This window comes from Pongo pygmaeus, chromosome 1, assembly GCF_028885625.2.
Source record: "Pongo pygmaeus isolate AG05252 chromosome 1, NHGRI_mPonPyg2-v2.0_pri, whole genome shotgun sequence".
Taxonomy (NCBI): domain Eukaryota; kingdom Metazoa; phylum Chordata; class Mammalia; order Primates; family Hominidae; genus Pongo; species Pongo pygmaeus.
In genome coordinates, this window is record NC_072373.2 from 68,065,830 (window position 1) to 68,092,970 (window position 27,141).

Here is a 27,141-nt window from a genome sequence, read left to right on the forward strand (position 1 = left end):
ATAAGTCCAACTTGTCTAAAGGATGAGGTGGAGCAGGATGGACAAGGGGGAGAGTGCAAACAGGCTCTGGGGTAGGAGGATGGGGAGAGCGGAGGAGACAGAACGAGGAAGGGTGGCCCAGGCAGGAGCAGAGTGGGCAGGCCTTGTTCCCCTCACCCAAAGAAAGGGATCACACTGAAATGGCCAAATCCACTTTCCAGAGAGTATTTTGCTTTTGGAGTTCTTTAACTTTTCCTCCAATCCCTGCTCCCCTTCTCCCACCAAGCTTCATCCCAGAAGTACAAATTCAAGGCCACATTCTACCACCTGGTACTTTTGGATGTGGCCATTGTGAGCAAAAAGGATGCCAGCCCCTAAGCTGTGCACGAGGAGCTATGTACTGGGGGGAATGAGGGTCCCTAATGGCCATGTTCCAGTGAGATGCTATCTGGGGCCATACAACGTGAGGTAGCAGCAGGAGAACGTCCTCTGGCAGAACCACCAGCCTGGCAGAGAGGGAAGTACCTCTTCCCAAAGAAGGGTCTCTAACGTTCCATTGCAGCATCCTGCCTAAAGCTGATGCCACATGGTGTCTTAGAGTGGAAAGCCAGTTTCTTGTTTGGATTTGCGTTGCATCTCTCTCCCACTTCTTTAAACATCTAGAGAAGTGGAAACATTACTATGATGTGTTCCTAGGTGAATGAAAGAGCTCCAGAGTTCTGGGTCAGTCTAAATAGCAAAGGGGAACTAACAGTAACTATCACTAATGGGTGGCAAAACAACTCACGTCCAAAAGCTATGACCACCCCAAGGGCAAGTGACTCCCAATGTACAATAATCTCTAAGCAGCAAGCCGTGGGGGAATCCACCCATAACTCTGGGGCCAGGTCCCATAACTATGTTTTGCCAGTAAGTCAGATTTAACGCTGAATACAACTTGTGCCCATTATTTCCCTTCCTTTTGAGTATTTCCAAGAGAATTGGGTAGCTGGGCTAGTGGAATAGAGCTGCATTCCTCAGTCTATCACAGGATGGAAGACAGGTTCCTCTTTTCTTCTTATACCTAGAAGGAACCTATGCCATTCTTCCTATGTCATGGGTGAAAACATTTGTTATGAGTTTTCCTCTCTCCTAAAAATTTCTTGTTTAAAGGAATTTTCCTTTCTCCTAAAAATTCCATGTTTAATTTCTGCATGATTTCCTTAATTTATCTGATGGAAGATATTTCTTTGCATATGAGCACTGATAGCTGTTTTGCTGTAGGCTTCCTTCTTGCCCATATATGCCATCCCACAGGCCACCACTCTGCCTCCTCTAAAAGGAAACACACCACTTAACACTGCTTGTCAGGTAACTCACTCACAAGAAGCCACACAGTTGTAGAAACATAAAATATCACATAAAAAACCATGTTGAACAGTATTAAAAACCATTCCTTGTATTGTCCCATGAGTTCGTCCTCCTGGGAACCTTCCTGACTCTTCAGTCTCATCATGCCTTTCCTCCTCGGTTCCCTCTTCCGCCTCCCCAGCCTGGCTTCCTCCCCATGTTCTGGCCTCCCCACAACTAGATCCCATTTCCTGTTGGTCTCTAGCCCAGAACAAAGGAAGGGGTGGTCTACCTTATATGCCACTTTGGAGGGACATCTCTTGCCGAGGCCTAGCGGAGGTGACATGAGAGTCAGCATTTCATACATCTCAGTGTAATGGATGCGGCCACTGCTCATGGAGGGTGGTGAGTTGGGATGGGGTGGGTTAGCGGGGCAGTGGGGTGGCAGGGAAAGGAGAAGGAAGTGGGGAGAAGGATGCAGACAGGTAGGAGAGGAGAATAGGCATTCCCAGAGAGCAAAAACGAACAAAATACAGAAAACAGGAGAAGAAAAACAAAACAAAATGGACAAACGGGAAAAGAATAGGAAACCTGTTAATCAAGGCAAATCGTAGACATGACTCCATCCTGGTGCGGTTTATATCACGCCCCACACAGACCCGGGAACACTGGTGGCAACCTTCAGTCCCTATGACTCTCCATGGGAACAGTCACGGGGACTCATTTTCTCCTCGATTAGCATTCCCCTGACTTCCCTGTTCACTTCATCCCTCCCCAATACAACACAGCTTATTTTCAATTCCCAGGGCTGTGTGTGAGCGGTATAAACCGGATAGACGGTGCTCCAGCCGTGGGTTGGAGTTTCTGACCCCGGCTGGGGCGCTCGCCTGGAAGTCAGGCTGTTCTCCACTGAACCCACAGGCAGAACGTCGTGTATCCCCCCTCTGGTGTGTGTGTGCAGCAGGAGGCGGTGTCTTGCACTGAAGGTGGTGGGCTGTGCTTGCTGCTCAAAGAGTTGGCCCCGTTGCTTCCACCTGGCTCTGTGGACAAGACTGCTCTTTATTCCCCAGCATGTGCCAGGTCGATGGCATGCTGGGGACAGAAGAAACAAAAATAGGAGGAGGAAGAGCATCTTGCATGCCATGCTACCCTCCCCAGCTCTCCCACATGCGGCTGCGGGTTTCACCAGGGTGGAGTTTAAAGAGTCTCAGCAGAGGCAGCTGTCCAGCCTCCTGAGTATGGAATCACTGTGTCACCATCCCAGGCCAGCTCTACCCCATTGTCCAGGCGGGCATCCTTCCTGAGCCTAGGTCATCTTCCAGCTGCCTGGGCAGTGCTATGCTCCAGGGAGCCCATGCTTCCCTCCACTTGCACCAGGAGAGGGTTCCTTACCTAGCAGGCTTGGCCATACACAGGCGCTTAGTAGAGCCATTGGGATATAGAGAATTCCCCGGGTATGGCAGAGTTGAGCAGGGAGGTCCTACTCACTCCTGAACAATATCCTTGGTCTAACTGACAAGAAGTGACTTGGAAATTGTGACAGCCCCCTCAGATCCCTCACAGCAACCCATGGCAGGACCCTAAGGCAGGGAATCTGCTCAGTAGTGCTTCATTCACTGTGATCTTCCCAGACTCTCTGAGCTATTACTACCTTCTTCCACACAGCACCAAATCCATGCCTCTTTTACCTACTCTCACCTCTTGCCCTAATTCTTTGTTTCTCACCCCTTCTGTCCTATAGCTTTCATAGTCATTCTGACCAGACCATCCAGGAGCTGGGAGGGTGGGATCACTAGGATCATACTCCATACATTACATATGGGATGATGAGGCTCTTTTGCTAAAATGAGGCTTCTCCATCTCCAGTGAAAAGAAGCCAGAATTCTTTTGCTGGGTTAAAAATATTTCTGCATTCTATAGAGAAAGGAGAGGTCCCTCTGATTAACTATACAGACTAAGGTGGACCTCTGTGTGTGTGTGTGTGTGTGTGTGTGTGTGTACATGTGCATATACACACATACATGAGTGTGTGCATGTGAAGAAGAGAGTGATCACATTGGTCTTCATATGAAGTTCTTAACTCTTCTCCCTTTTCCCCAAAGTATGCCCTTATCTTTGTATAACAGCTGCTGGTTCTGGAAGGGTTTGGACCTCTTTAAACTCAAAGGAAAGCAACATGAAGGTTCCCTCATGTGGCGCAGTGGTGGTGGAGCAGAGGACAGAGAGGAGGGGTTAGATGTTGCATCCCACGGCAGGTCATGGCTGGGGACTGGGAGGCAAACCTTGCAAGCCACCCTGTAGGGGCAGTTCTCTCCCAGGCCCAGAGGAGGCGAGATCACCCGCACTAATTTGTACATATCCTTATACGGGATCCTGCCGCTGTAAAGGAAGCACAGGTGGGTTAATAGGACACTCAGAGAAGGGTGGAAAAGAAATGATAGCTTAGCCATGAAGAGGATGGCTGAAAGAGGTCAGAGCAGCTTCTTTCCTTGGGCCTGGCAAAGCCAGACCAGGAGAGACTGAAAACAGTAAGCACCAGAGAACCATTACCTTGCCAAACTGAACTGCTGCAATTTTCTAAGGAAATCAGAGCCCAGTCAATGCCAAAGGGAACTGCCTAATGACCAAGAGCACCCCATTATACCTATCTGGCCCATACCTGGCCAGATGCAGACACAGCCCTGGCTCTAGCTAGGCTTCTAGGAACAAAGCCTGCCAATTCACAAATGACTCAGACCGCTGTCCAGAGCAGATGCCAGGCTGCCTTGAAGTGGACTGCAGAACTGTTTGCTTTTCACAGACACTGATTACAGTCAGTTACTCAGACCTGCTTTTCAGGGGCAGTGGGAAGTCAGTGGCTTTCTGCAGTCTGGAAGAGACAAATTTCCCATTAGGCTAATTAGCAAGGAGCACAGTTGGCATGAGGGAAATCACAAAGGGCTTTGCTTCTCTTTGTGACAGATTTTTCTGCGTTCAGCTTGGGCAAGTCTTCTTTACTCAGTAGAAGCCTGCTGAGGTCTGTGTTCAGAGAGCAGCCAGGGAGGAAGCCATGGACACTCTCCCCCCAGCCCTCTTTCTGCCACTCAGCCAACAGCAGCTTGGCTGGAGCCAGCCAGAATTCTAGCTATCTTACCAACCCTTTTCCCAGGAGCCCACTAGAGAGTACCAGCTTCCTATGGAAGGGATAGAATTAATGATTGATTAATTTTCAGTGGCTACAGCATCTTCTCTGTCAGCATCCAGAAAAAGAAGCAACACCCAGGGATCTGCAGGTCTGTATATGCCCTGGAACAGACCAGGGTTTCCACTGGAAATTATAAGCACAGCATCGCCACCTCTGTGCATTCAGTCCTTGCTTGCAACCGTATGGAGACTATTGCTTCAGCCCAGCTTTACTCTTTCTAGGCTTTTTGAAATTTCAGGGTTGATTCCTCCTATTCTTCCAGATAGCAGCTCATCAGTACCTCCAAGTCTCTCAACTCTTGAGAGGAGGTAATTTAGCCAGTTGTCCTTTCATTTTGCCTTAGTGAGATTGGAAAGTAGGTGGGTGGGGAGTCGCTATAGACTGACATTTTTTGCAACTGGTATCAGTCCTCCTTTTGAAGACATTGGCTCACATTACTTTTGTTAGTCTTCCTCACCCACCTTATAAAGCAAGCCAACCAAACTCTAACTAGAATGAGTTACACTGTGAATTACAAAGCACACAGAAGAAATTCTTCTTTGTCTTTATGCTCTTTCCCAGTCCACATGTCTGAGTCTCATGATTCATCCTCATGGAATCATTTCTTCCCAGCAACTGGAACGAGTAGGGAGGAGCATGTTTTATACACATAGCATTTGGATCCCAAGATAAGTGAAACCACAAGAAGCGGGGTTTCTGGAAGCCAAGGATACCTGAGTGAGCCCAGATGAACAATGGACTTTTTTGCTCACAGTTGGTTTCTCCTCTTGGGTGAGTGAAGTGGTCCCCTTCTTAGGCTCCCAATCCCATAGATATCCATGGTTACAGAGGCTGATTTTCTAGACATTCCAATTATCATTCCCGTGTGGTTATTGTTGATTATAATAACAGTTACACACGATTTAATATCATCCTCACAACCACCTTGCAAGTTATGTAGGTATCACGATCACCATTTTACAGGTAAAGAAGCCCAGAGTGGTTATGTGACTTGTCCAAGGCCATGGAGCTGAAGACACGCAGGCCTGGCTGCCTTTTCCTCTAATACACTGCCCATTGCTTTCTAAGATCTATTTACTAGAAAGTAAGACCAGAAAGAAAAAGCTGTTGCTCAGCCATTGTAATAGGAATGGATTTAGATAACTCTGTACCCTAAGTCATTAATAATTAATGAAGGAAAGAATTCTGATTCACCCTTCTAGTCTCTAAAACAGTGACCCAAGTTCAACAGCCTCACCAGAGGATAGATTTTTGGGAAAAGTCTCTGATTATGAAAGGGGTTCCAGGTGGAAGCAACTTGGTCCATGCCTGTGAAGGATAACATTTCTTGTAGTATTTTTCAGAGGGGGACCAGAATGGATAGAGGATTGGTGAGTTAAGACCCGAAAGCTAAAATGACCTGGAACACAACAGTTCCTTTGGAGTGAGCATTCATAGAACTCTCACCTTGTCCTCAGCCATGAGGGCCAAAATCCTTCCTTTATACTCTAAAGCAGGGATTAGCAAATGTTTTTGGCAGTAAATTTTTTGACAGTAAAATATATAGGTTGTTGCAAAAATGGCCCACAATTACTTTTGCTCCAACCTAATATTTCTGTAGTAAATACTTTCAAATTTGAGGACCATACCATCTCTGTCACAATCACTCACCTCTTCCTTGTAGTATGTAAGCAGCCAGAGGCAATACGTAAACGAATGGTTGAGCTGTCTTTCAATAAAACTTTATTTGTAAAAGCAGACAATGGGCTGAATTTTGCCCATGGGATGTAGTTTGCCAATCCCTGCTCTAGAGCCTAGAAGGCACGCTATCACTTCAGGACTACTAAACAGCAAAAGAGACAGTAAAGAGGTTATCTTCACCAATTCCTACCATTTAATTTAGTTCCATGTAATAAAAATCCACAAATGTTTAAGGGAACAGTTGGAAGAACAACTTGTTTGGTTTTTAAAAAATAATTCCAGAGTTATATCCAACTGTATCTGTTGAGAGGAATGAGAAAGAGAAAACACTCACAGTCACTGATCATGGTGGCCAGATGTCCAGCTGGCCAAAAACCCTTGTCAAACCCCCTGATAACTCAAAGGAGTCCACTAACCATTGGCAGAAAAAGATTACTGGAAACTTCTCTTGGGATTGAACCCAAATAATCTGAGGTGAGGACTGGATGATGAGACCAGCCCAGAAAGGGAAAACCCTGTCACAGAAGGAAAGAGAGGGGAAAGGAGGATACAGAAGTCTTTGGTGACTGGCTTGATACCAGAGCCTCTTCCATGGGCCACAATCAAGAGGAATCTCCTTTCCTTCTGTAACAGGCAGGCATTTGGGTGGCTCCAGTTCCAACCTCTTCCCTGGGAACTCCAGAGACCTTTGCTCTGGGCCCCGCTGGGGCGGCCGAGGGGCGTACGCACCATGCTGCTCGGTCATATTCTGCCCAGACGCGGACAAACTCGTCCAAGTGGTGAGGCCCCAGGATGGAGGAGTCCCGAGTCAGGTACTCAAAGTTGTCCATGATGACGGCCACGAACAGGTTGAGCATCTGAAGCACAAGGGGAAGAAGAGGCGTTAGGGGAAACCTAAAGCAGAGCTCAGGAAGCAGAAGAACAGGCTTCAGGGCAAATAAAAGAATTCAAAAGTTTGTAGGCCTGAAGTTCCTAGCTCAAGCACCACTGATCTTGCTGAATGCAACACGTTTTCATTATTTGTACCACAGTTTCATTGTGTGAGCATTCTTACTTTACATTTCTATGCCACTTCATATTTGTAGAGTACCCCACAGTCACTTTTATTATCTGTTCCATTTATTTAATTGTTACTGTGGCAGCAGAGGGAACAGCAGCAGCCATAACATTCTTGAGGGCTAGAGGAAGTCAAGGCCAGATGCTAACCTTCCTCCCCAGCCTCTCCCTTCATTCTTGCTCCACAAAAGCAGCCCAAAGAACAACTGGTAAGATGTTTTAGAGTTGACGGCATAGCCTACTGTTGTGATGACTTTAAGCTGTTCTTGGCTTTTAAACAGTTTCTAAGTCCCTACTCTTCCACTTATTTGTTTAGCCAGCCTTTACTGTGCACCTACTATGTTCCAAACAGAGATTCAGGTGCCAGAGATGTGAGATAAGAAAGTTCTTGTCCAGAGGTATATTCCCATGCCTAGCACAGGGCTTACAGCACAGCAGGGCTTCACTAGATGTGGTTAGTTGAATGCTCTTCAAGACTTATTTGATACTGAGTAGAGACTGTGATGCAATGGAAACATACAAATGTGACAAATTTTAAGAGCCATGAAAGAAGCACATGCAGGTTCCAGTGGGGACAGAAAAGACTACGAAGGCAACTTCTCCTGGCTGAAGAAAAAATGTATAAGAGGGTTGATGTTTGAGTACTGTTCACCATATAGACATGGGCACGGAGGGTGTTTTAGCAAAGGAGCCAGAACAGAGGTATGCAGGGATAGGGAATAGTCAGGGATCTGCAAGGAGGGCGGAGCAGCTGGATCCACGTGCCGGATCACAGAAGCATCTCATACACAGAGCTAAAGAGTGTAGACCAGGATCAGTGAGCTGGTCAGATAGCAAATATTTTAGGTTCTGCAGGCTGTGTGATCTCTGCTGTAACTATTCAGTTTTGCTGTTGTAGCACCAGACAGACCATTTGTATACAAATGAACATGACTGTGTTCTGGTAAAGCTTTGTTTATGGACACTGAAATTTGAATTCCATGTAATTCCACGTCATGAAACATCATTCATCTTTTGTTTTCTTTTCTCAACCATTTAAGAATGTAGAAGCCATTATTTCACGGGCTATACAAAACAGGTGGTAAACCTGATTTGTCCCAAGGGCTATAGTTTGCCAACCACTGATCTAGATTGTTCTGTAAGCAACAAGAACTACTAAAGGGGTTTAGAGAGGAGAGAGATAAAGGGACATTTGCATTCAGAAAGAACTCTTGGTAGCAGCATGTAGGGTGGGTGGGAAACCAAGGGAGGATGTTGCAGTACTCCTGAATCTACCAGGGGCAGGACGACAGCACGGACCAGAGTAGAGAGTTAACAAAGGTAGAATCAACAGGACTTGATGTTCAACAGCACTGTTTCCTTGTTTCCTGGCTGCCCTGCTCACCCATTCACTGTATTTCTAGCCCAAGTTCTTGGCTGTTCTCAGTTAGTGAGATTCAGGGGGATACCCTCCTGTGACCCAGGCCTCAACTAGTCATTAAACCCCATTTCCCTGGGCACAGTGGTTGGTGATCCCATCAAAACCAATAAAATGGTATTGAACCTTCTGGGCAAAATAGGTCTTCCTGTTGCTCTTAAATGTGTGAAAATGTGAGGTCTAGAGCTGCCACTACAGCCATCTTGGGATGTTGATATTTGCACTCACAAGGATGGAGCAAGGTGAAGGCAGAGATCTGTAAACAGAGAGAAACCTGGACCTGGTGATATCATCTGAGCCCCATATCAAGCCTGCTCTGCCCCAGGACTCCTCATTTACAGGAGCCTGTAAAATCCCACTTTACTGAAGCAGATTTAGCTGGGCTTTCTGTCTCTTGTAAGTGAAAGGGTCCTGCCTGATAGATGACAACTGGTGGGAAAACTGGAGTCTCTGTTGTGGACCCCCAGGCCAAGTGGCCAGGTGCACAGAGGTGCCAGATATGCAGACAGGGTGTACAGGATAAGGAAACAGTGTGGAGGAAGGACATGGTTAGAGTCTTTCTACAATACAGAGACTGCTGGTCATACCTAACAGCCAGACTCTTCTCTTCCTTCTTTTCTCCTGTTGCCTAGAGTAGAGATGGATGGCTGGAGGTCTAGGTGTCTTCTCTTCCATGAGGATGAGGGACACACCACAGAGGTGATGGAGCAGAAAGCAGGAGTAGGTCTGGGGCCCCAACACCATAACCAGACTGCTTGCCTTCCTCCAGACTTCACTGATGTGGAAGGGAAATCAGCATCCCTCCTGGTTAAGCCACTGTTATCTGGAGATTTCTGTCTCATGCAGGCGAACCTAATCCCAACATGGGCCTGTCTTTCTGCCTCTGAGGTTGGAGCCACAGTGAATTTGTTCAACTACTGCCTGGGCTATAAAGGGTTTTCCATGTATCCAGACATTTCTTTTGTACTCTTTTCAGGGTACCTATTATTAATGTCAACAAAAACTATTAGCATTGTTACTGCTTTTCATTTGTACAGTCATTAAGAGTGTAGCGTGTGCAGTCACACCTATTACTTGTTGTTACGCTTGCTCCAACTCTTTGTGAGGCAGGTTTAATTACCATCACCCTTCAAGGACAGAATTGCTTTGGATTCACATTTTTGTTCTTAGCTTCCAGCACAAGGCCTCGGGCATATCGTAGGGGCATCAGTAAATCTCTGTAGAGTGGCTGGTTTGAGTTGAGAAGCTGTGACTTGTCCAAGGTCACAAAGTCAATCTCATATAGATCTGAAAGCAGATCATCTCGTACTGAATATAGCCTCATTAAAAATAACAGTAATGTGAATTATGCAGCACCCTCTGTCTCAAAATTCCAAAAGTACCTTTATGGTCTCTAATTAATTTCCAGTTATATCTTTGGTTTCTTTTAAATATTTATTACGAAACACTTAAACCATGTAAGATAAAAGTAAGATGTCCATATGCGCTTCTATCTGCTCCATTTCACCCTAGCAGTGAGCACCGATTCCTGGAAGCTGTGAGCTGGTTTCACCCCTTGACTACTGGTGACTGAGGGATGGGCCTTGCTGAGAGTGAACCTCACAATGGCCACTCAATAAAAATGTGCTGAAGATGTGAATAAATGGAAAACTCCAATCAATAGCATTATTCTAAATTTCAGGGGGTTTTTTCTTTATACATTATACTTCCATATTTGTAAATAAGATACTGTTGTGTATTCTTTTCTTTTTACTGAAAAACCTTTCACATACATAAGAAGGAAGTGTATTAAAACACATGGATCAGTTCATTGTGTATAAAATGTTCCTATTATTAAGTCTTTTTTTTCTCCCATTTTATAGATGCTATAAAGGGAAAAGTGTCTTGGCCAAGGCTAGCAGAGGAACAAAGCCAAGACTACTGCGTGGGCTGCCCACATCTCCCATTAGCTCCTTCCCTGCCACACTGACCTACAGGCAACACTTAATGGTCTTTCTGTAGCCCACCCCCCTCACTGGAGAGCTGGACATGTGGGAAGTTTCAGTCCCCTTGGGATCACTTGCAAGGTAGCAATGCCTGGACATAAGACAATTAATTCACTTTTTGATGCATGGCCATGAAATTGACCACTTTTCAGTGGCATCACTGTCTGAGCTTTAGGTTTTTGTACAGCCAGTGGCATTAGCAGTGTAGTTGAGCTGAGGAATTTCAGAGTGACCAGAAACACTAAACCGGCCCTTTGATTATTCTATTTATCACTGCTTGTCTGATATGCAGGGTAGAAGTTTCTGGAAGTGGGTGTGCTGAGTCACGCTTTCTCCAAAAGAGACTTAAGAGGCACGTAGGGCTTCCCACCACTTTATAGGTGGGTGTGCTGCACATATACTACTCAATATTTACTAACACCCAAAGCAATCAAGCAATCTCCTTCTTTCTCATCTATCAGCTGGTCAATTATCATCAAATGTAATAACATTACAAGTCAAGAGAGAACCACATTTATTCCATTATCATCATTCTACTCTTATCAATGCTATAACCTTGCATTTTCAAGGTACCTTTTCTCAAGCACTTCAAAAATCTCCCAAAGCAAAGATATCCATAGACCTACTTATAAGATAAAATACCTGAGGTATGACAAAGGATTACTCTGTGTGTCCATAGATTCGATATGAAGCTCAATGCACTTAAATATGCTCACCTTCCCTTTTCACAACAATCTTTCCCTAGAAGCAACAAAGACTTTTCTCAGTCATTGAAAGTCACCTATCCAGGAGTCTGACGGGCACCCTAATCTCCAAGAGTTATCCAGAGGATGATCTAGTTCTTAACCTGGGTGTGGGCATGAGTGTGAATGTGTGCATGGTGGGGGTGTGGAGAGAGGGGGAGAGGAGGGGAGGGAAGCACAAACATACACTGAAGCAAACATCTCTGGTCTATGTATCAGAGGGTTAGGGGTAGGATGGGATAGGCCACAAAGCAAGGCAAGAGCACAATGTTGCTCACCAAGAAGGAGCAGAAGAAGATGAAGGAGACAAAGTACACGTAGGCCAGATCGGTGCCGCAGCGCTCATTCTCGTTCTGCCCTGATGGTGCGGTGGTGTCAGGCTCACAGCCCTTCTCCCCAAGGCATGACAGCATAATCTCCTGCCAGGCCTCACCTGTGGCACTCCTGAGCCCAAGAGACATTTTGGTTAGCAGGAGCAGGTCTGCAGATCCTATCACATCCTTGGTCCTCTCTCCCAATTTCCCCATCCTTACTCTTGTCTGGGCCCAACAGGCTCCCTTTTTACCCAGTTGACCCCTTCTAGTGCTTTCCATGCAGAGATAAAGAGTCCCACTGAGGTCTGCTTTGGGTTCTGCTACCCCATCCACTGCGTCTCCATCTTTTATGGGGTCTATGCTACTAGTCATGGGATTCTCTAAGACCCAGCATAAACCTGGCTATCCAAGGTTTCAGCCCTTAAGTGGAATCTGGTCTGCAAACACTGTCCTGACATCCCCTCTCCCAAACCCTTGCAGGCCATGTTGAAGTTAAAATTTGCAAATTAACTGCTGAGCCAAAGACATTGATGAAATTTTCTCCCACCCAAGTATTTAGCAGACCCAACCCTGCTTAGCTTCCAAGATCAGACAAGATCAGGCACATTCATGGTGGTATGGCTGTAGACAAGACAAAACTTTCTAATGTTATAGGGGCAGTTTGGCAAAGACATTGCCCGTTCCCCCTTTCTACTGACAGGAGCAAAGGAAGTGGAATAAAGATACAAAGGGAAATGGGAGGAAGAGGCAGATGAACTCTCTCTCCCTCCATCAGGAGAACTCCAGCTATGACAGTTACGCATCCAGGTACCTGAAGAGTAGCATTAGGGACCCAAAGAAACTCCGGAAGTTGTTGTGCCGGTTGATGTGACTCTCCTCATCTAATTTTATGTTTCCAAATACCTTGAGGAGAGAAACAACAGAAAACAATGAGCATTATCAAGCTGTGTGATGTGTCCAGTACATGGGGGTTGGCAAAGCCACTTGCATGGCTCTTCCCGATGACCTACCCCTGAAGCAGACAACTCAGACCCAGAGAGCTGCTGGACACTGTGCTTTTGGGCTGATATGCAAGAATAATTATCCTCCACTGCTCTAGTGCAGCAAAGGGGACCCATGCAACAAGGTCCGAGCATAACGTAGAATGCAAGCTCTTTTGAAGTCATTCTGCCTGTACATAGTTCCTCCTACACCTAATCTGGTCTTTTATTTCCATGGTACCTGTCACCATGGTACTCAAGCGTCTGTCAAAGACATTATCTCACAGCAGGAGTGCACAGAAGGAGCTACCCCTCTCTTCCTGTCTCAGGTAGTCATGATGGGAGCATTCAAATTTGCAAGAAGACATCATTTATGGCTTGGGCAGATGACACCCTGCAATTTACAAACAGATCAGGTCAGAGAGTGGCATCTCTATCTTCCTTAGATATGTGTCTATCCATTGAGTCACATCTTAGAAGGTCTGTAATGTCATTAATGTAGAATCTATGAGATTGAACACATATATCCACATGCATATATCTACATATGTCTACATGTATCATCCAACAGACCCAAATCCCATCCAAAAGGAAATATTTATGCAGGAGCTAAAATGAAGTCCAGGCCAACAGGATGGAGAAAGTCGGGCCAACTGGGCACTTTGAAAAGGAAAACAGAAAATGGCTTTGGGCAGATTCTGGGTGACGGAATGAGATTTGCTGATCTGCTGTTGGCTACTGAGCTTAGAATGTAATCGCTGTGAACATTCAAAAGAGGGAACACCCAGAGATCTTTATCCACAGAGACTGAGTAATGATGAACTCCCAGACACAGCACTGCCTGGAGCCAAGGTCAACCCCTCCACTCTTCAGATGAAAAGGAGGCTTTCACATGCACCCTCCTTCCCTAGCCACATTTCGGGTATCAGGACCTATTCTCACAAGTCAATGTTGAGACAATCGAGGACTTACTGGGTTACTTTTCCAGTCATTTGAGACAATTTTCAGCCTGCATTGAACATGCTTCAGTTTATCCAATGTATGCTAAATGGAACACATTCTCCCCCTCACAGTTTTTAGAATGTGCAATTGAGGAACAATCTCTGCCCCCAGCTATTTTGCTCAAGTAACTCCCACTGACACCTGCTCTGGGAATTTGTTCTCAACGCTGTTTTTCAAAACCCAAATACTACTTGTCTCTCAGGGAGAATGGAGGTGGCAAGTGAGGCAGCAGCAGAGAAGAATGGAAAGAGAAGAAGAAGCTAGAGGGCCCCAAAAAGACAAATAGTAGCATTTTAAAAATCCCACCCAAGCAACAAAATCTAATTAACTCTGGATACCCCAAGAGGGCACTGACATTTATCCTTGCCCTGTTCACATTTCCTGCCCTCTTCTTCCCTCTTGATTTGGAATTCATGATTTATCCCTGATTCATCACAGACATACAACTTACAGTGTCTTTTTTCCCTATGACACTCCTGGAGGTATCATGAGTTGAATTCATTATGATTTTCTCAAACACCTCATCCAATCACAAACTAACTGGAAAGCACACTGTGATTTTGCACAAAGTATGTGTGTAATAGTCCAAGAAACCAAAGCTATTTTGAATCTAAGATAATTTAAGTCAAGCCGGGCATGGTGGCTCATACCTGTAATCCCAGCACTTTGGGGGGTTGAGGTGAGAGGACTGCTTGAGCCCAGGAGTTCAAGACAAGCCTGGGCAACACAGTGAGACCTCATCTTTACCAAAAAAACCAAAAAGCAGAACAAAACAAACATAATTTAAGTCAAAAACACATATTTATTGTGAAGATGGTCTTAAATTTTTTGTACTTTTTTTTTCAACTTTTCACTTAGTCCTTGTCACTAACTTAAACCTCCATCAATAGGGTATGGAAGAGAAAGAAGGGATGCTGAGGCCTCATAGAAAAATCTCACGAGAGTATAGATTTAAATCCATTTCACTTGGGATTACAGAACTTTAGAACTAGAAGAGACTTGTGAAGGTCTCTAACCAACACCTCCACTGTACTGGTGAGGGAGTTAAGGTGAAGAGGGATACAGTGACTTCACCAAGTTCACACAGTTGGTCGGTGAAGAGCTGAGGCTGACAATCCCACTTCCTAACACCACGTAGCCACAGGGCTCTTTCTCATCCCCAGCAAGTTACTCCTCCTTTCTAACTTCCGATTCTTCTGCAATGGTCCCTTTTTCCAAGGTGCCTTTGAAAGTTTGGAATAATAATGGTTTTTCTCATAGACATACCTTGTTGCTATTAATATTTTTCCAAAAGCTTGTCTCTGCCCTTGTGTTTATTTGTACAGATCCCTCAGTTTTGTTGTGACTATATTAGAAACAGTCTCTCTAGCAACAAGCTCAGGTGTCTGCTTTGTGCTTGGTGCTGTGTCTCTGTCATAGACAAGGATTGGGATGGCCAGCTCAAAGCAAGTCATAGCAGAAATGTCATTCATGTCTCTGTGGAATGGACATAGTGCTATTACCCTTTGGAAAGAAATCTGAGGGGAATAAGATGTGAGACTGTACAGTTATTGTGAAGACTACAATTTCATAATTGAACAACTTCTACCTCCAACTACAGGGTAAAAATAAATACTTGTGTCTGCTTGTCTGGTGGGATGAGAGACAGTATAGAGTTATGAACATGGGCTAGGGAGCAGACAGAGCTGATTTACAACTCATCTCTTTCACTTACTGTCTGAGAACTTGAGCATGTTATAAGTTACTTAACTATGCTAAGCATCAATGGAGACAATGAAACTCACCTATAAACGTATTCACATTACTCAAAAACATTAGTCATATGTCTTGCCTGGACATGCTCGCTCTCTCTTCCTTTCACTTCCTCCCTTTCTCCCCCCTCACTCTGTCTCTATGCATACATTTAGTACAGTGTCTTGTACACCAAGGAATTTAAATAATGATAAATAGCATTATCACCATTATCAGAATCAACAATATTCATACCAGATCAGTACTGGAGATGGTGTTATTCTAGTTTATTTTGTTTGAAGATGAAAAGGGGTAAGAACTATTTTGAGTATAGGCAAAAGGAACTTAATGATAACCAGACAAGAAGAATTATAATGTTTCCAACATAAATAAGATATAAATGTTTGAGGTGATGGATAAACCAATTACCCTGATTTGATCATTACACATTGTATACAAGCATGAAAATATCACATGTACCCCAAAATATCTACAATTATATATCAATAAAAAAATAAATTTTGAAAAAATAATTTAAATCAAGCTTTCATTTGGCTCTTCAAGAATATTTTAATTCCAGAATCAAATATGTTGGAATTAGACAGGACTTCATGGACGTTACAAAGCCAGTATGAAACTTCAGCAGGAATTCTATTTCCAACACTGCCAACATGATCATTAAATTCCTACTGAAATATCCTCAGTGAAGGAGAACTCACTACTTCTCAACCAAATCTCACACATTTTGACACTTGACATTCTATTGTATTTTTAGAGAACAAAATTCTCCAGTAATAGAGTTAAAGAATGAAACCAAGAAGTACAGGCAAGAGAGAAGAGTGAATGGAAGAGACATTTCAGAAAGGCTCTGGAAAAGGCTGCAGACACAGCAAGGCTAGGACACTCCAGCAGCAGCTCCAGGTGGCAACACAGTTGGGAAGGCAGCCGGCAGGCCCAAGGCAGCCAGACTGCCTGACTGCAGGAGGCTGTCACATAGCCGAAGTTCTGTGCTGGGATCTAGTCACAATATCTCCAAGTCAGAAAGTTAGCCCTCTGGAGACAAGCAGAAAGCCTGTGTCTCCAACCAGATAGGTTCATGGGATGTGCTGCTGGTTATTTACAGCAGGAATTCACCCACCAAGAACAACCATCATCTTTGAAAGATCCTTTGGCTGCTTCTGCTTAGCAGGCCTCTGGCTACCTGCATAAATACCTGGGGTGGGAAAACAAGGGAACTGTCCAACAAGTTGCATGGCCTAATTAGCTGGAATGTGGCCCCTGAGTCTCCCTAGGAATGAACGGGCTGTCAGGAACTCCATGAGTTGTTCACAGTGATGTATCTTAGGGCATAAATCTCAGCCAGTCAAGACTGTGTAAGTATAAGACTCTATAAGACAGCCATGACTATATGTGGTGATTTGGTGTCACCATATACAGGAAGAACTAACATCTGACCTTCTTTTAGGCCAAGTCAAAATACCAGAGATCCCGAGAAATAGATTGATGTGAGATCCCCCTCCTTAGTCTCCTGGGGGATCTTTCTGGCTAAGAACAATGGTGTCATCTTTGCTTTAGTTCTATGGCTGTCACCACAGAAGCCCAGCTGCTTATGAATTAGCACTATGATCTGAACACCTGAGATGAAGCCCCTGTACCAGACTACCCTGAATACTTAGGCAAGCTAAAATGGGGAGCCACTGCGCATGTGAAATTCCCAAGGTCACACTGTGACAAGACCTCAGGGGAGCACCCTTAGACAAGAAGGGGTTCAAAGCATCTTCAGGTCTTGCATGCTTAGGTTGCTAAGCCAGAGATTATCTGGGTAACAGCTGTCCCCCACCAGGCCCTTGATTTACCAGCTCACCTGCATCCCAATGATGGCATAAATGAAGAAAAGCATGGCAATTAAAAGGCAGACATAAGGGAGGGCCTGGAAGGAAAGCAGAGATAAGACGTTAATCAAAGAAAGGAAGCACCCAAGCTCAACAACCCGCAGTCACCGGCAGTACAGGATCTTGCCCGGAGGCTAATGCAAACAGAGACTGGGACTCCCTATTCCCTGGGGTTGTTCTGTTTTGAGGTGCAGTACTCTCTCAGGCATGCTTGTCCTCTGATAGGTAAACAGTTGGCCAAAGGGAGGCTTAAAATTTACCTTTATCAGGAAGATTCACTCACCCATAAATATAGCCCATATCTAGAAGGAAGGCTGGGAAAACTTCCTGGGCTTGGGGTTCATCCCACTTGCCATGCAGAAAATTAATAACCTAGCAATTGTGATGCAAATTAAATATGAAGCACCTAGCTTTGGCTTCCAAATCCCTGTATTACCCCCTCCCACTCCCATACCCAAAGTGGCACCCATAATGAAGAATCTGGAATCAAAGTGAAATGACTGGGGTCTCACTTGTTTGTAAGTTCCTAGAAAGGTCATTCATTTTCTGATGAAATGTCATTTCCCAGTGTTTAAGTCTCCTGACATTTTATTATGTTTCATGCAAAAGCCTGGTAAGTTAGCCACCAAAAAACTCTGCCATGAAGCCACGTGGCACAAAATTCCATACTGTGCATGCTTATTGCCACTTTCGGATAACGTTTCAGTTTTAGGGGTAAGGGTCAAGGCAAGGAGATGTGAGGCAGGGAACTGGTCTTGGTGCTGGAGGAGGATGCAGACACAGGACAGTTTGGATTTGGGGCCAGAGTGGGACACTGTAATTTTGCATTGATCTCAGCGCTGCCAGAGAAGTCCCTCTTCTTTACCATCCACTAAGCTCCCTGGCAGACAGTGCTACGAGGAGTCTCCATCCTGTCTTGATTGTGTACACCATGAATCCCAGGAGATCAATTGAGGCTTTCAGACTGCATGAGCAGGGCAGAGCTTTTCAACAGCACTAACAAAATGAAGAGCCCTATGAGACTATTTACAACTTGAAGAGAGGCTAAAATTAAAATGCAACTGAAAGCGGGTGGGAGAATTCCCTCTCCAATGAAGTGCTGATTCCTAGGCTTTGTGATGGGGGTTGGCTACACTTTGATGGGCAATGTGGACCTCTTCTACAGAAAGCCAGAAGGAAGGAGACAGGGTTTCTTGTGCCTGCAGTGCTGCTACCTTTCATCTTTACCTTCTGCCCTTATTCTACTGTCTCCACTCTAGTCCCTAGTTTATCTCTCCCTACTCCCAATGTAGGGAGAAAAGCAAAGATTCATTCTGTTTTCCTTTCTTGTCATGTTTATACATGCTAACACAAGGGAAAAGAGGGAAGAACTCTAGAGTAGGGGTCAGAGGTAGAAAACTGGATGCTGTTTAGGGGAGGGTGGGGGAGGTATAGGCAATGGCGATGCTGTTTATATCGTGTGGCTCTCTGCTTTCTATTTGCAGAGGTAGCCTTTGCTAATCTGACTTTTAAAAATCAAACTTCCATACTGTGTCGCAGAACTGTTCTGAAAAGGAAATATCTATCTATAACACAGTGTCACCTGGAGGCAAATTCACCTGTCTTCCCTGTTCTCTGTAGTATTTGCTGGAATAAGCCAACCATTTGGCCATCAATTTTTGACAATATTTTCTTTGCCCTCAATAGTATATGGTTTCTCAGAGACTTGGTGATTGTGATAATATGACAGGATGACACATATTTCTTAAGAGACTAACCACTGAAGTTTGTTGGGCAATCCTCTAAAAAAAAAAAGGTTTTAAAAGCATCTTGTGTTTCCAATTCTAAATCCAAAAATCACCTGAGACTCAGAAAATTCTCACTAAGGTTTTAGATTTATCCTCCATATCTAACTTTAGAAAAATAGTTTTCATTGAAGTGAGGCCTCCGTGGGAGTCATTACGCCAAACAATTGCTCTGGATATGATAAAAAATGTCAAGGTCGCTCCTAGGAGCCAGAACATCCTTAAAATTGATCTCACATCTCAAAATCCCAGGTCCTCGATGAAGAAGTAAATCAGTAATGATGGATGTGGGGAGAAATCCTTTTCCAAGTGATGAGAAACCATGAATTCACTGGCTTGCCTTCTTTAGCTTAATTTTTCATTAAACTGTATACATAATTAAAATAAGAGAGTCAATTTGGTGAATTCATAATTTCTCATCTTTGAGTCACTTAATTCCATCAAATTTATTTTTAAACACATTCACTGAAAAACTCATTTTAGTAAGAACAGGCATTTGAACAACATTTAGGCCCCCCAAAGCTTAAAAACAACTAATTTATGATATTTGCTAGAGCCCAAAGATATTTAAGTATGTTTAAGAAACTTTTACTCAAAGTCTGGGTCTCAGCTGTCAATTTTTTACTTATATTTATCATATGTACACCTCTGTACAGCTCCACGAGACTGTGCAGAGGAAACACATCATATTAACCTGCCCAGATGTCCCTATTTATTTGTAGGACACAGAGGTGGCCATTAGTATACCCTGTGTTCAGTGGCACAGGAAATAAACGCTGATGAAGACAAAGGTGGGGCTAAGTATGAATCATCTCTCTATGAAACACAACCCAATGAGTCCTTTGAAAAACTTTCATGTGAAATAAAAACACCCAAAGTCCCTGAAAATGCAGAGGATATCTGACTACAGATGGCTGGCTCTTTACATGGATGGGGTTACTCAGGACTGTCTGGAATCTCTATGGATGAAGCACATCTTATAAAACATGTCCCCTGCCTCAGCAGACAGAGAGGATGCCTGAGTCACAAAGTCAAGGTGTTTTTCTAAAATAAGATTCTATCCAGTAGACATAAGCTGATCCCAGTCAAGCCACGCTGTGCTGTAACTAAGAATTGCAGTATTTACTGAATGCTTCTAACAAACACCCATTCTACTAGCTTCAGCTTCCCAGAGGTGAAGGGACTTGGGTAATGACACCAGTGTTGCCTGGCTGTGCTGTCTGATATGACAACCCTCAGAGAGGATTTGCTTGTACCTCTTACCTTAAAGGACTGCACAAAGGTCCACAGCAAAATGCGTATGGTATAGCCCTGACGCAGGAGCTTTATGAGGCGGGCAGCTCGGAAGAGCTTCAGAAAGCTCATATTGAAGCCACTGGTGTTCACCAGCTGGTGGACAAAAAGGAAACATATAATTAGGAACATTATGGTAATTTAGAAAAATCTAAGCACTAGTATTTGTGTATTTATCCCTCATTCCGATAAATGGGACACAGTCTCTGTCTTTGTTAACCCCAATTCCAGCTGATGGGCTGGCCAGTGAGGCCCATCTCCTAAGCCTTCCCATGCCTGCTCTGTATCCCCAGCTAGAAGGGTAAAGGATGTACCTGAGAAGGGTACCCTGCACACAAAACCAGCCTCCCTAGTCTTCTACTGAGTGGTCTGAAGTCTGCACTTAGATGCCAAAAAGAGCAGATCTAGGAACCCCTCTAGCGCACACTGGCCCTCTGATATTCAGAGAGTTACCATAAGCTCTCCAAGTCGTCTTTAGAAGGAACAAGTTTATGGAAAAAATACAGGTCTGTGAACTTTGAGGGCAAAGATACTGTGCCTCCTTTGAGAATCTAGTGGAATGCTATGCATACTAGCTCTCTTCTGACACTGTCTATTCCACCTACCCCATTAGAGGTCTGCTGCCTGAGTCATGCAAATCAACAAAGCCTTCCCGGGGATCCAGTGCCACTCCCAAGTTTGCATTCCCTGGCTAATGCCCAGCAGCGAGGGAGTAAATTCCCAACACTTAGAGGGGTACGCATTTGCTTTGGTGGGTTAAAAATGGACTGAATATACAGAGGAGTTTTAAAAATGCTACTCCAGGACCAAGCTTACAGACATGGATCTTATAAGCCATTCACCTTGCTGTCTGTCAGGATAATTTCTGTGATACTGCCAATCACGGTGATGAAGTCAAAGATATTCCAGGTGTCTCGGAAATAGTTCTGCCAAATGAATTCAGTCATAGGAACATCAGAAAAAGGAAAGAAAAAAAAAGGAGAAAAGACATCTTTCATTATATAACTTTGTTTGTCACTTGGAAATAAAACTTGTCAATTCATGCATAAGTTCACTCTTACTTTGGCTTCAGTTTCCCATTTCTAACCAGAGATGCTATTTCTCCTTTACTAATGTGGGAATTTCTCATTTGGAAAGCAGTTCTATCACTATTTGAAGACTTTATTTTTGAAACTGTCACCAAAAGCTCATATGTAAAAAAGTGTTTTCAATTTTTAACAAATATTTATGTATTTAAAAACCTCTATGGAGGCATGATTGACAAACAAAAAGCTATCCATATTTAATGGATATATCTTGATGGGTTTGGGGAAACGTTTGTACCTGTGAAACCATTGCCATGGTCATACAGCTATAACTTTCAAATTATCTCTATTGCATTAAGTGCCCTATAAAATACAGTCTGACTTTCAACTATCAACAAAAGTCACACAAGTCATAAGTGACTAAAGGTTACAGATGTGCCAAAAATCTCCTTCTAACTCCATTGAGCCTTTTCAAACCAACTACTGATTGGTAATAGGATAAATAGACTTCATCTTTCCCCTCTTTCTCTGCTGTTACACCTTTTGAGGAGATGTAACTAAGTACAAGGAAGCAGTAATAAAATGAGTGGGCTGAAGGAGATATAAAGAGCCTTGAAAATCCACCAACCAGATAACACTCCATTTAACAGGAGAGGGTGGACTATGCATCCATCTCCTAGGCTCAGATGAACACAGACCTTAGACTATGTTCCTTTAAAAACAAACAAAAAGGACACTTGAATCTCAGAAACAATTCACTTGCTTGCCCCTGGGACATTTAAGGGCCGTCTATAACACAGAAAACAGAGATTTAAATCAACAGAATGCAGAAATTCAGAGGAGACAGAGAAAGTACAAGGAGAAGAAAATTTCAAACACCTGTAATTGATATCCTCAGCAAGATCACAGGACAACGGATTATTTTATTCTATCCTTGGAATAAAACACAAGAGACTCTCAGAGCACTGCAGAAGTATACTCCATCCCAGCCTCACAACTAGCATCATTGAATTCCTACATGAGCCAGACACTAGGCCAGGCCTTTGGCATTCTTTCAACTCATTTATTCTTCTCATGGATCCTAGAGGCAGGGAGTGAAAAACACCCCATGTTCATAGAGTCCTGAATGGAAGAGTTGGCAAGAGGAGTTGGGGGGAAATACCCAATAAAGAAAGAAAAGGAGTGTGGAGAGAGAGAAGTTACATTTAATGAACACCCACTCAGAAGGTTATGAACATCACTTAATTGGATACATACAACAAAGTAGCTAAGGCCATAAGGTAGCTACTGTTATCCTCATTTTATGTATGAGAAAATGAGGCTGAAAGAGGCCTTATTACAAAGCCACATGTACCTATGGGGCATATGGACAGACTGAATCACACAGTTTCATAAATTCACTTTCCATTAGAATATTTAGTCTATCAGTGGTGGAGCTAAATTAAGTCTCCAAATTCCTCAATTCTGAGGGCTCTCCTATTGTCCAACCTGGGGTGAACTTCCTAATTCTTGGTTTTAATTCTTTCTAAACCTTGGTGCATGGATCTAGGTCTCAGAGGACCAGAAGCTCTGGATTCCAGTTAACAATGCTTTACAATACAGAATAGCATGCTGTGGTATAGACTAGCACGCTGTGGTATATGGTGTAGAATAGTATAGTGTAGTGTAGACTAGATTATTGTGAGCTTTGAAGTCAGATAGAACAGGGTCTGAATCCTGGCCCTACCTCTTACTAATCTTGGCCAAAGTATTCAACCTTTCTGAGCTCCAGCTCATCCATAAAAAGGAGAAAATAAGAATGCTTATCTAATATATTGTTATGGAGAGAAAAGCAATATGTAAAGCATTTGGTACTTAATAGCCAACCAATTTTTGTTACATCTTTCCCTCCTTTTCTTTTTCCCTTCCCTTTTTATTCCCATTTTGCCTTGCAATTCTATTGCCTTTCATTGTGTAATCTTTAAGAAGCTATACAATTTTTCTGAACTTCAATTTCCTCATTTAAAATAACAACAACAATAATGGCAATTATGATAGTGACATCTGCCATGCCTATTTCAGAGTCACTGAGAAGATCTAACGAAATAGTATATATTACAATATTATGAAAGCTTAGAGTGCCTTAACAATGTAAAGACTTATCAGAATTAGTGGTACCTTTTACAGAGTGAAAATCCCTCTAGACCTTGAATGAAAACATGGGGGTAGGGTGGGAAGGAGGCAGGCTTCAAGGGCCGAATCTAGTTAAGGCTGTGAGTATATATTCAGCATTCACCATAATTAGACACATAATGGGACTTAAGTCGCAGACAATGTCAATACCACATACAAGTAATCAACATGCATAGAAAAAATTTCCCTGTTGTAGTGCTTGTGTCTCCCTCTCTCTCAGCTCCCCCTGCTCAGGGCTAGACTGTATTATAAAGGCATCTTTGTTGGTAGTAGTTTCTTTTACTTTTTTATTTCCCCAAGTCTCAAAACACTCAAAAGGGAGCCAGGCAAACACAATGCAGCCAACTACAATTGGTTCCCTTAAACTCTCCACCCAAAGTGATCAAATTAATGGTTTTTCAAAGAACCGCTGGGAGACCAAAAGCAGCCCCCGTAATCAACACTCACAATTATCGAACCCAGCCCAGAGTCTCTGTTAAAGCTGCTACCAGACAAAAACTTATTCAGATAATGAGCAAAGTTCTCCTCCTTGCAGGGAAAGCCATATACACATGTAATTTGAAATGGTAGCTCACATCCTAAGTAAGTGTGAAACAGCTGTCATGTGGGCTTGCATCCCACTGAACTCGCTGCACACACTGAAGCAAGTTGGGGGGAGGGTGGCCAAGGGGATTATCTTGTTTATAGGGCACTGAAGCAAAGGGCTAGATTTTCTTAACACTCTTGAGGACAGATGCAAGAATTTGCCCAACAATTATAATTATTAATAGTAGTTGAGGAGAAGAAAAAAGAGGGCTCATGGCAGAAAAATTCATCATCCCCAAACCTCTTCAAACTCAATTCCAGAATCCTTCCCCTTGCACTCCATACACACACACACACACACACACATACACACACACCCCTTAAAGGTCATTAGCTTTTATAGGCATAAGTAATAAACACCTATTTTCTTTGGCAGAAATTACTCTTCATGTTACTAATGGCAGAAGGACTAATAGGTAAAATCTATTATTTGCTATGTTTGAGGCTAAGAGAGATAGGTATTTTCCCATTTGTGTTATAAAACTGTTATGCCTTTTACCAGTAAATAAGCACTCAAAGTTTATTAGTCCAATCTTTGGCTTCCTCCTTCATCTACACATAAATTGCAGTTCTAGTAAAACTCAGTGATGGCTGCCTCTGGACTGCTGACAGAATTTCACAGGACCAGGCTGATGGCTGTGGCTTCCTTTGCCCTTTCTCCCAGCTTCCTCACACATCATCTTGTCTCTACAGCAGTTTACTGAGCAGTCAAAACGAGCCCACATCTAGGTAGGTGATTTCTGGAATAGCAGTAACCACCTCCCCTTCAACAAAGACTGGGAAGGCACCCAACAGAAAGAGACAAGCCCAGTGCTGGGAAGGATTCAGCAACATACCAAAAAGCCAAAAGCGATGACCTTCAGGACGCATTCCAGGGAAAACACCATGGTGAAGGCGATATTCAGGTACTTCAGGGCCAGCTCATAGGTACAGGGAGCAGAGTAATACTGCCAGGAAGAAAAAAGAAGAGAGAAAGAATCACAGCCTTAAGGTAAGAGGGGGAATACATGTCACTGAGGTTGGCCATCTCTTATTCCTGCCCTGTGGGACACTCTGGTGTGTGGTACAGGAGGAGAGATGGACTTCGAGTGCTGGAGAGGAGAACCACATATTCTACCCAACAAAACAAATGAAAACACAGACCCACGCCCCACCAGACTTAATAGCAAAACAGCCAGTCTTCCTAGAGATGAGGGTAGGCAGGGAAGAAACATTTTCTAGAGTTAGTTACTGGAGTTAGTCATTTGGTATTAAATAGGATGAGCCTCTCTGAATACTCCAAGGCTCCTTTAGACCCCGTGATGATGGATCTCTGTCTCCTGATTTTTCCACCCTTGTCTGAAGCTGCCTCCCATTGCCATCGCAGGTCTTGGGAGCCCCTGGATGGCTACTATAGTCTGCACTGCATTTTGCTCAGTGGACCCCCAAAGCCCCAGAGGCTGGGTTATTGAACAAAATAAGATCACAAAAGGATTCAATGATGGAAAAGTAGGTAAAGCAGTGATGGGCTGGGATGTTGGGGTGTCTTCCCACTTGCCCTGGGAGGGAACCATCGCTGGGGCTCAGTGGGCCCTTGTGCCTCTCTCCTCTCACCTTCATCATCAGCACGACGGTATTCAAGGCAATCATGGCCATAATGGTGTACTCAAAAGACGGAGACACCACAAAGTGCCACACACGGTACTGGAAGGTGTGTCTGTTCTGCGGCATGTAGCGAGTGAGAGGTTTGGCGCTGATGGCAAAGTCGATGCACGCCCTCTGCAAGAAAGTCATGCTTATTAGCACAAATTCAAATCCCCTAGATCTACCATGGCAGGCTCTGTTCCATGCTCAGAAGAGGAGGATGGTGAATGGGAAAAAGGGCAGGGCTGGGCAAGTAAAGAGGGCAACTGGGGTCACTTGGACAAAACCACAGACAAGGCATCACCTTAAAGGAGTACACAAAACTGGAGGTGTTGTCACATGGAGGAGGGACTTCATGGTTATTTAAAAAGTCCTTTACACAGCATGTGGCTGAGCTATTTAGGCAGGAAGCCTTCCTTGATGTCCTTAGTCAGAAGTAAAGATCTACCTACCTATGTATTTCTACAGCACTTTATGTCGCATTTCTCTTACAGTCCCTAACAGTTTCTAGTTCAGTTCCATCGAAAAAAAAAGAAAGAAAAGAAAGAAATTACAAAAAAAGTTTTTGAAACCTTACAATGTGCCAGAACTATGCTTGTTGCTGGAAAAGCTGCAATAAGACACATTCTCTGCCCTTACAGCAAATACATGGCAGGGAAGGTCACAGTCAGATAAGCAGATATCTGAAGTTATCATTGTTTTCTAGACTATGTGCACACAAAGGTAAAGACGGCATGTTAAACATCTTACATATCTTCCCTCCGTGCCTCATACGTGGGCCTTAAATGGTGCTTGGAAAATGTTTATTTAATGGCTGAATAATTACTTTTCCCATCTTCTGTCTATAATTCTTAATCAAGTTAAGAAAATGCAGTCCTCCTTTCTTACATTGCTGGCCCAAGAATCCTTTCTGGAGCCCCTGCTGCTCCCCACTTTAGACCAATTGTTGTTACCTCGTTCTTCTCCAGGCTGCACTCCTCCATCATCTTATCCCCTTGCTCCTGGAAGGTGATGATGATGAGAGCCACAAAGATATTGACAAAGAAGAAAGGGAAGACCACAAAGTAGACCACATAAAAGATAGACATCTCCATGCGGTTGCTGCGACTTGGGCCTCGGTCTTCCTCTGTCACATCTACAGAGTGCTGCAGAACTCTGGGGACAGAACGAGAGGGCACAGATGGTGGATGACAGTCTTGGCTTCGTTAGGAAATGTACCACCTATTATAATGTTTTATCTGACTTGACTTTGCAGATCCTCCATTAATTTTTTTGAGTCCAAACCCAAGTTGTCATATCCTGCTATCAACAATCCACTTCTCTTTCTAGCCTCTGTTCCATCACACACTCAACTCCTAAGCAACAGA

The 27,141-nt window shown here is 43.8% G+C and overlaps 1 protein-coding gene across 1 annotated transcript in view; it reads right to left on the reverse strand.

The window, feature by feature from the left end:
• Window positions 1-27,141, reverse strand: part of LOC129044592 (voltage-dependent R-type calcium channel subunit alpha-1E) — a 334,968-nt gene that overhangs the window by 18,423 nt on the left and 289,404 nt on the right. The window contains exons 29-38 of the mRNA XM_063648347.1: window positions 26,728-26,929; window positions 25,745-25,909; window positions 24,988-25,098; window positions 21,212-21,295; window positions 20,340-20,465; window positions 17,265-17,330; window positions 12,499-12,590; window positions 11,652-11,817; window positions 6,902-7,029; window positions 3,591-3,687 (exon numbers count right to left, since the gene is read on the reverse strand). Of these exons, the coding sequence (XP_063504417.1) occupies window positions 3,591-3,687; window positions 6,902-7,029; window positions 11,652-11,817; window positions 12,499-12,590; window positions 17,265-17,330; window positions 20,340-20,465; window positions 21,212-21,295; window positions 24,988-25,098; window positions 25,745-25,909; window positions 26,728-26,929 (1,237 nt within the window). The remainder of the gene's footprint in view (window positions 1-3,590; window positions 3,688-6,901; window positions 7,030-11,651; window positions 11,818-12,498; window positions 12,591-17,264; window positions 17,331-20,339; window positions 20,466-21,211; window positions 21,296-24,987; window positions 25,099-25,744; window positions 25,910-26,727; window positions 26,930-27,141) is intronic.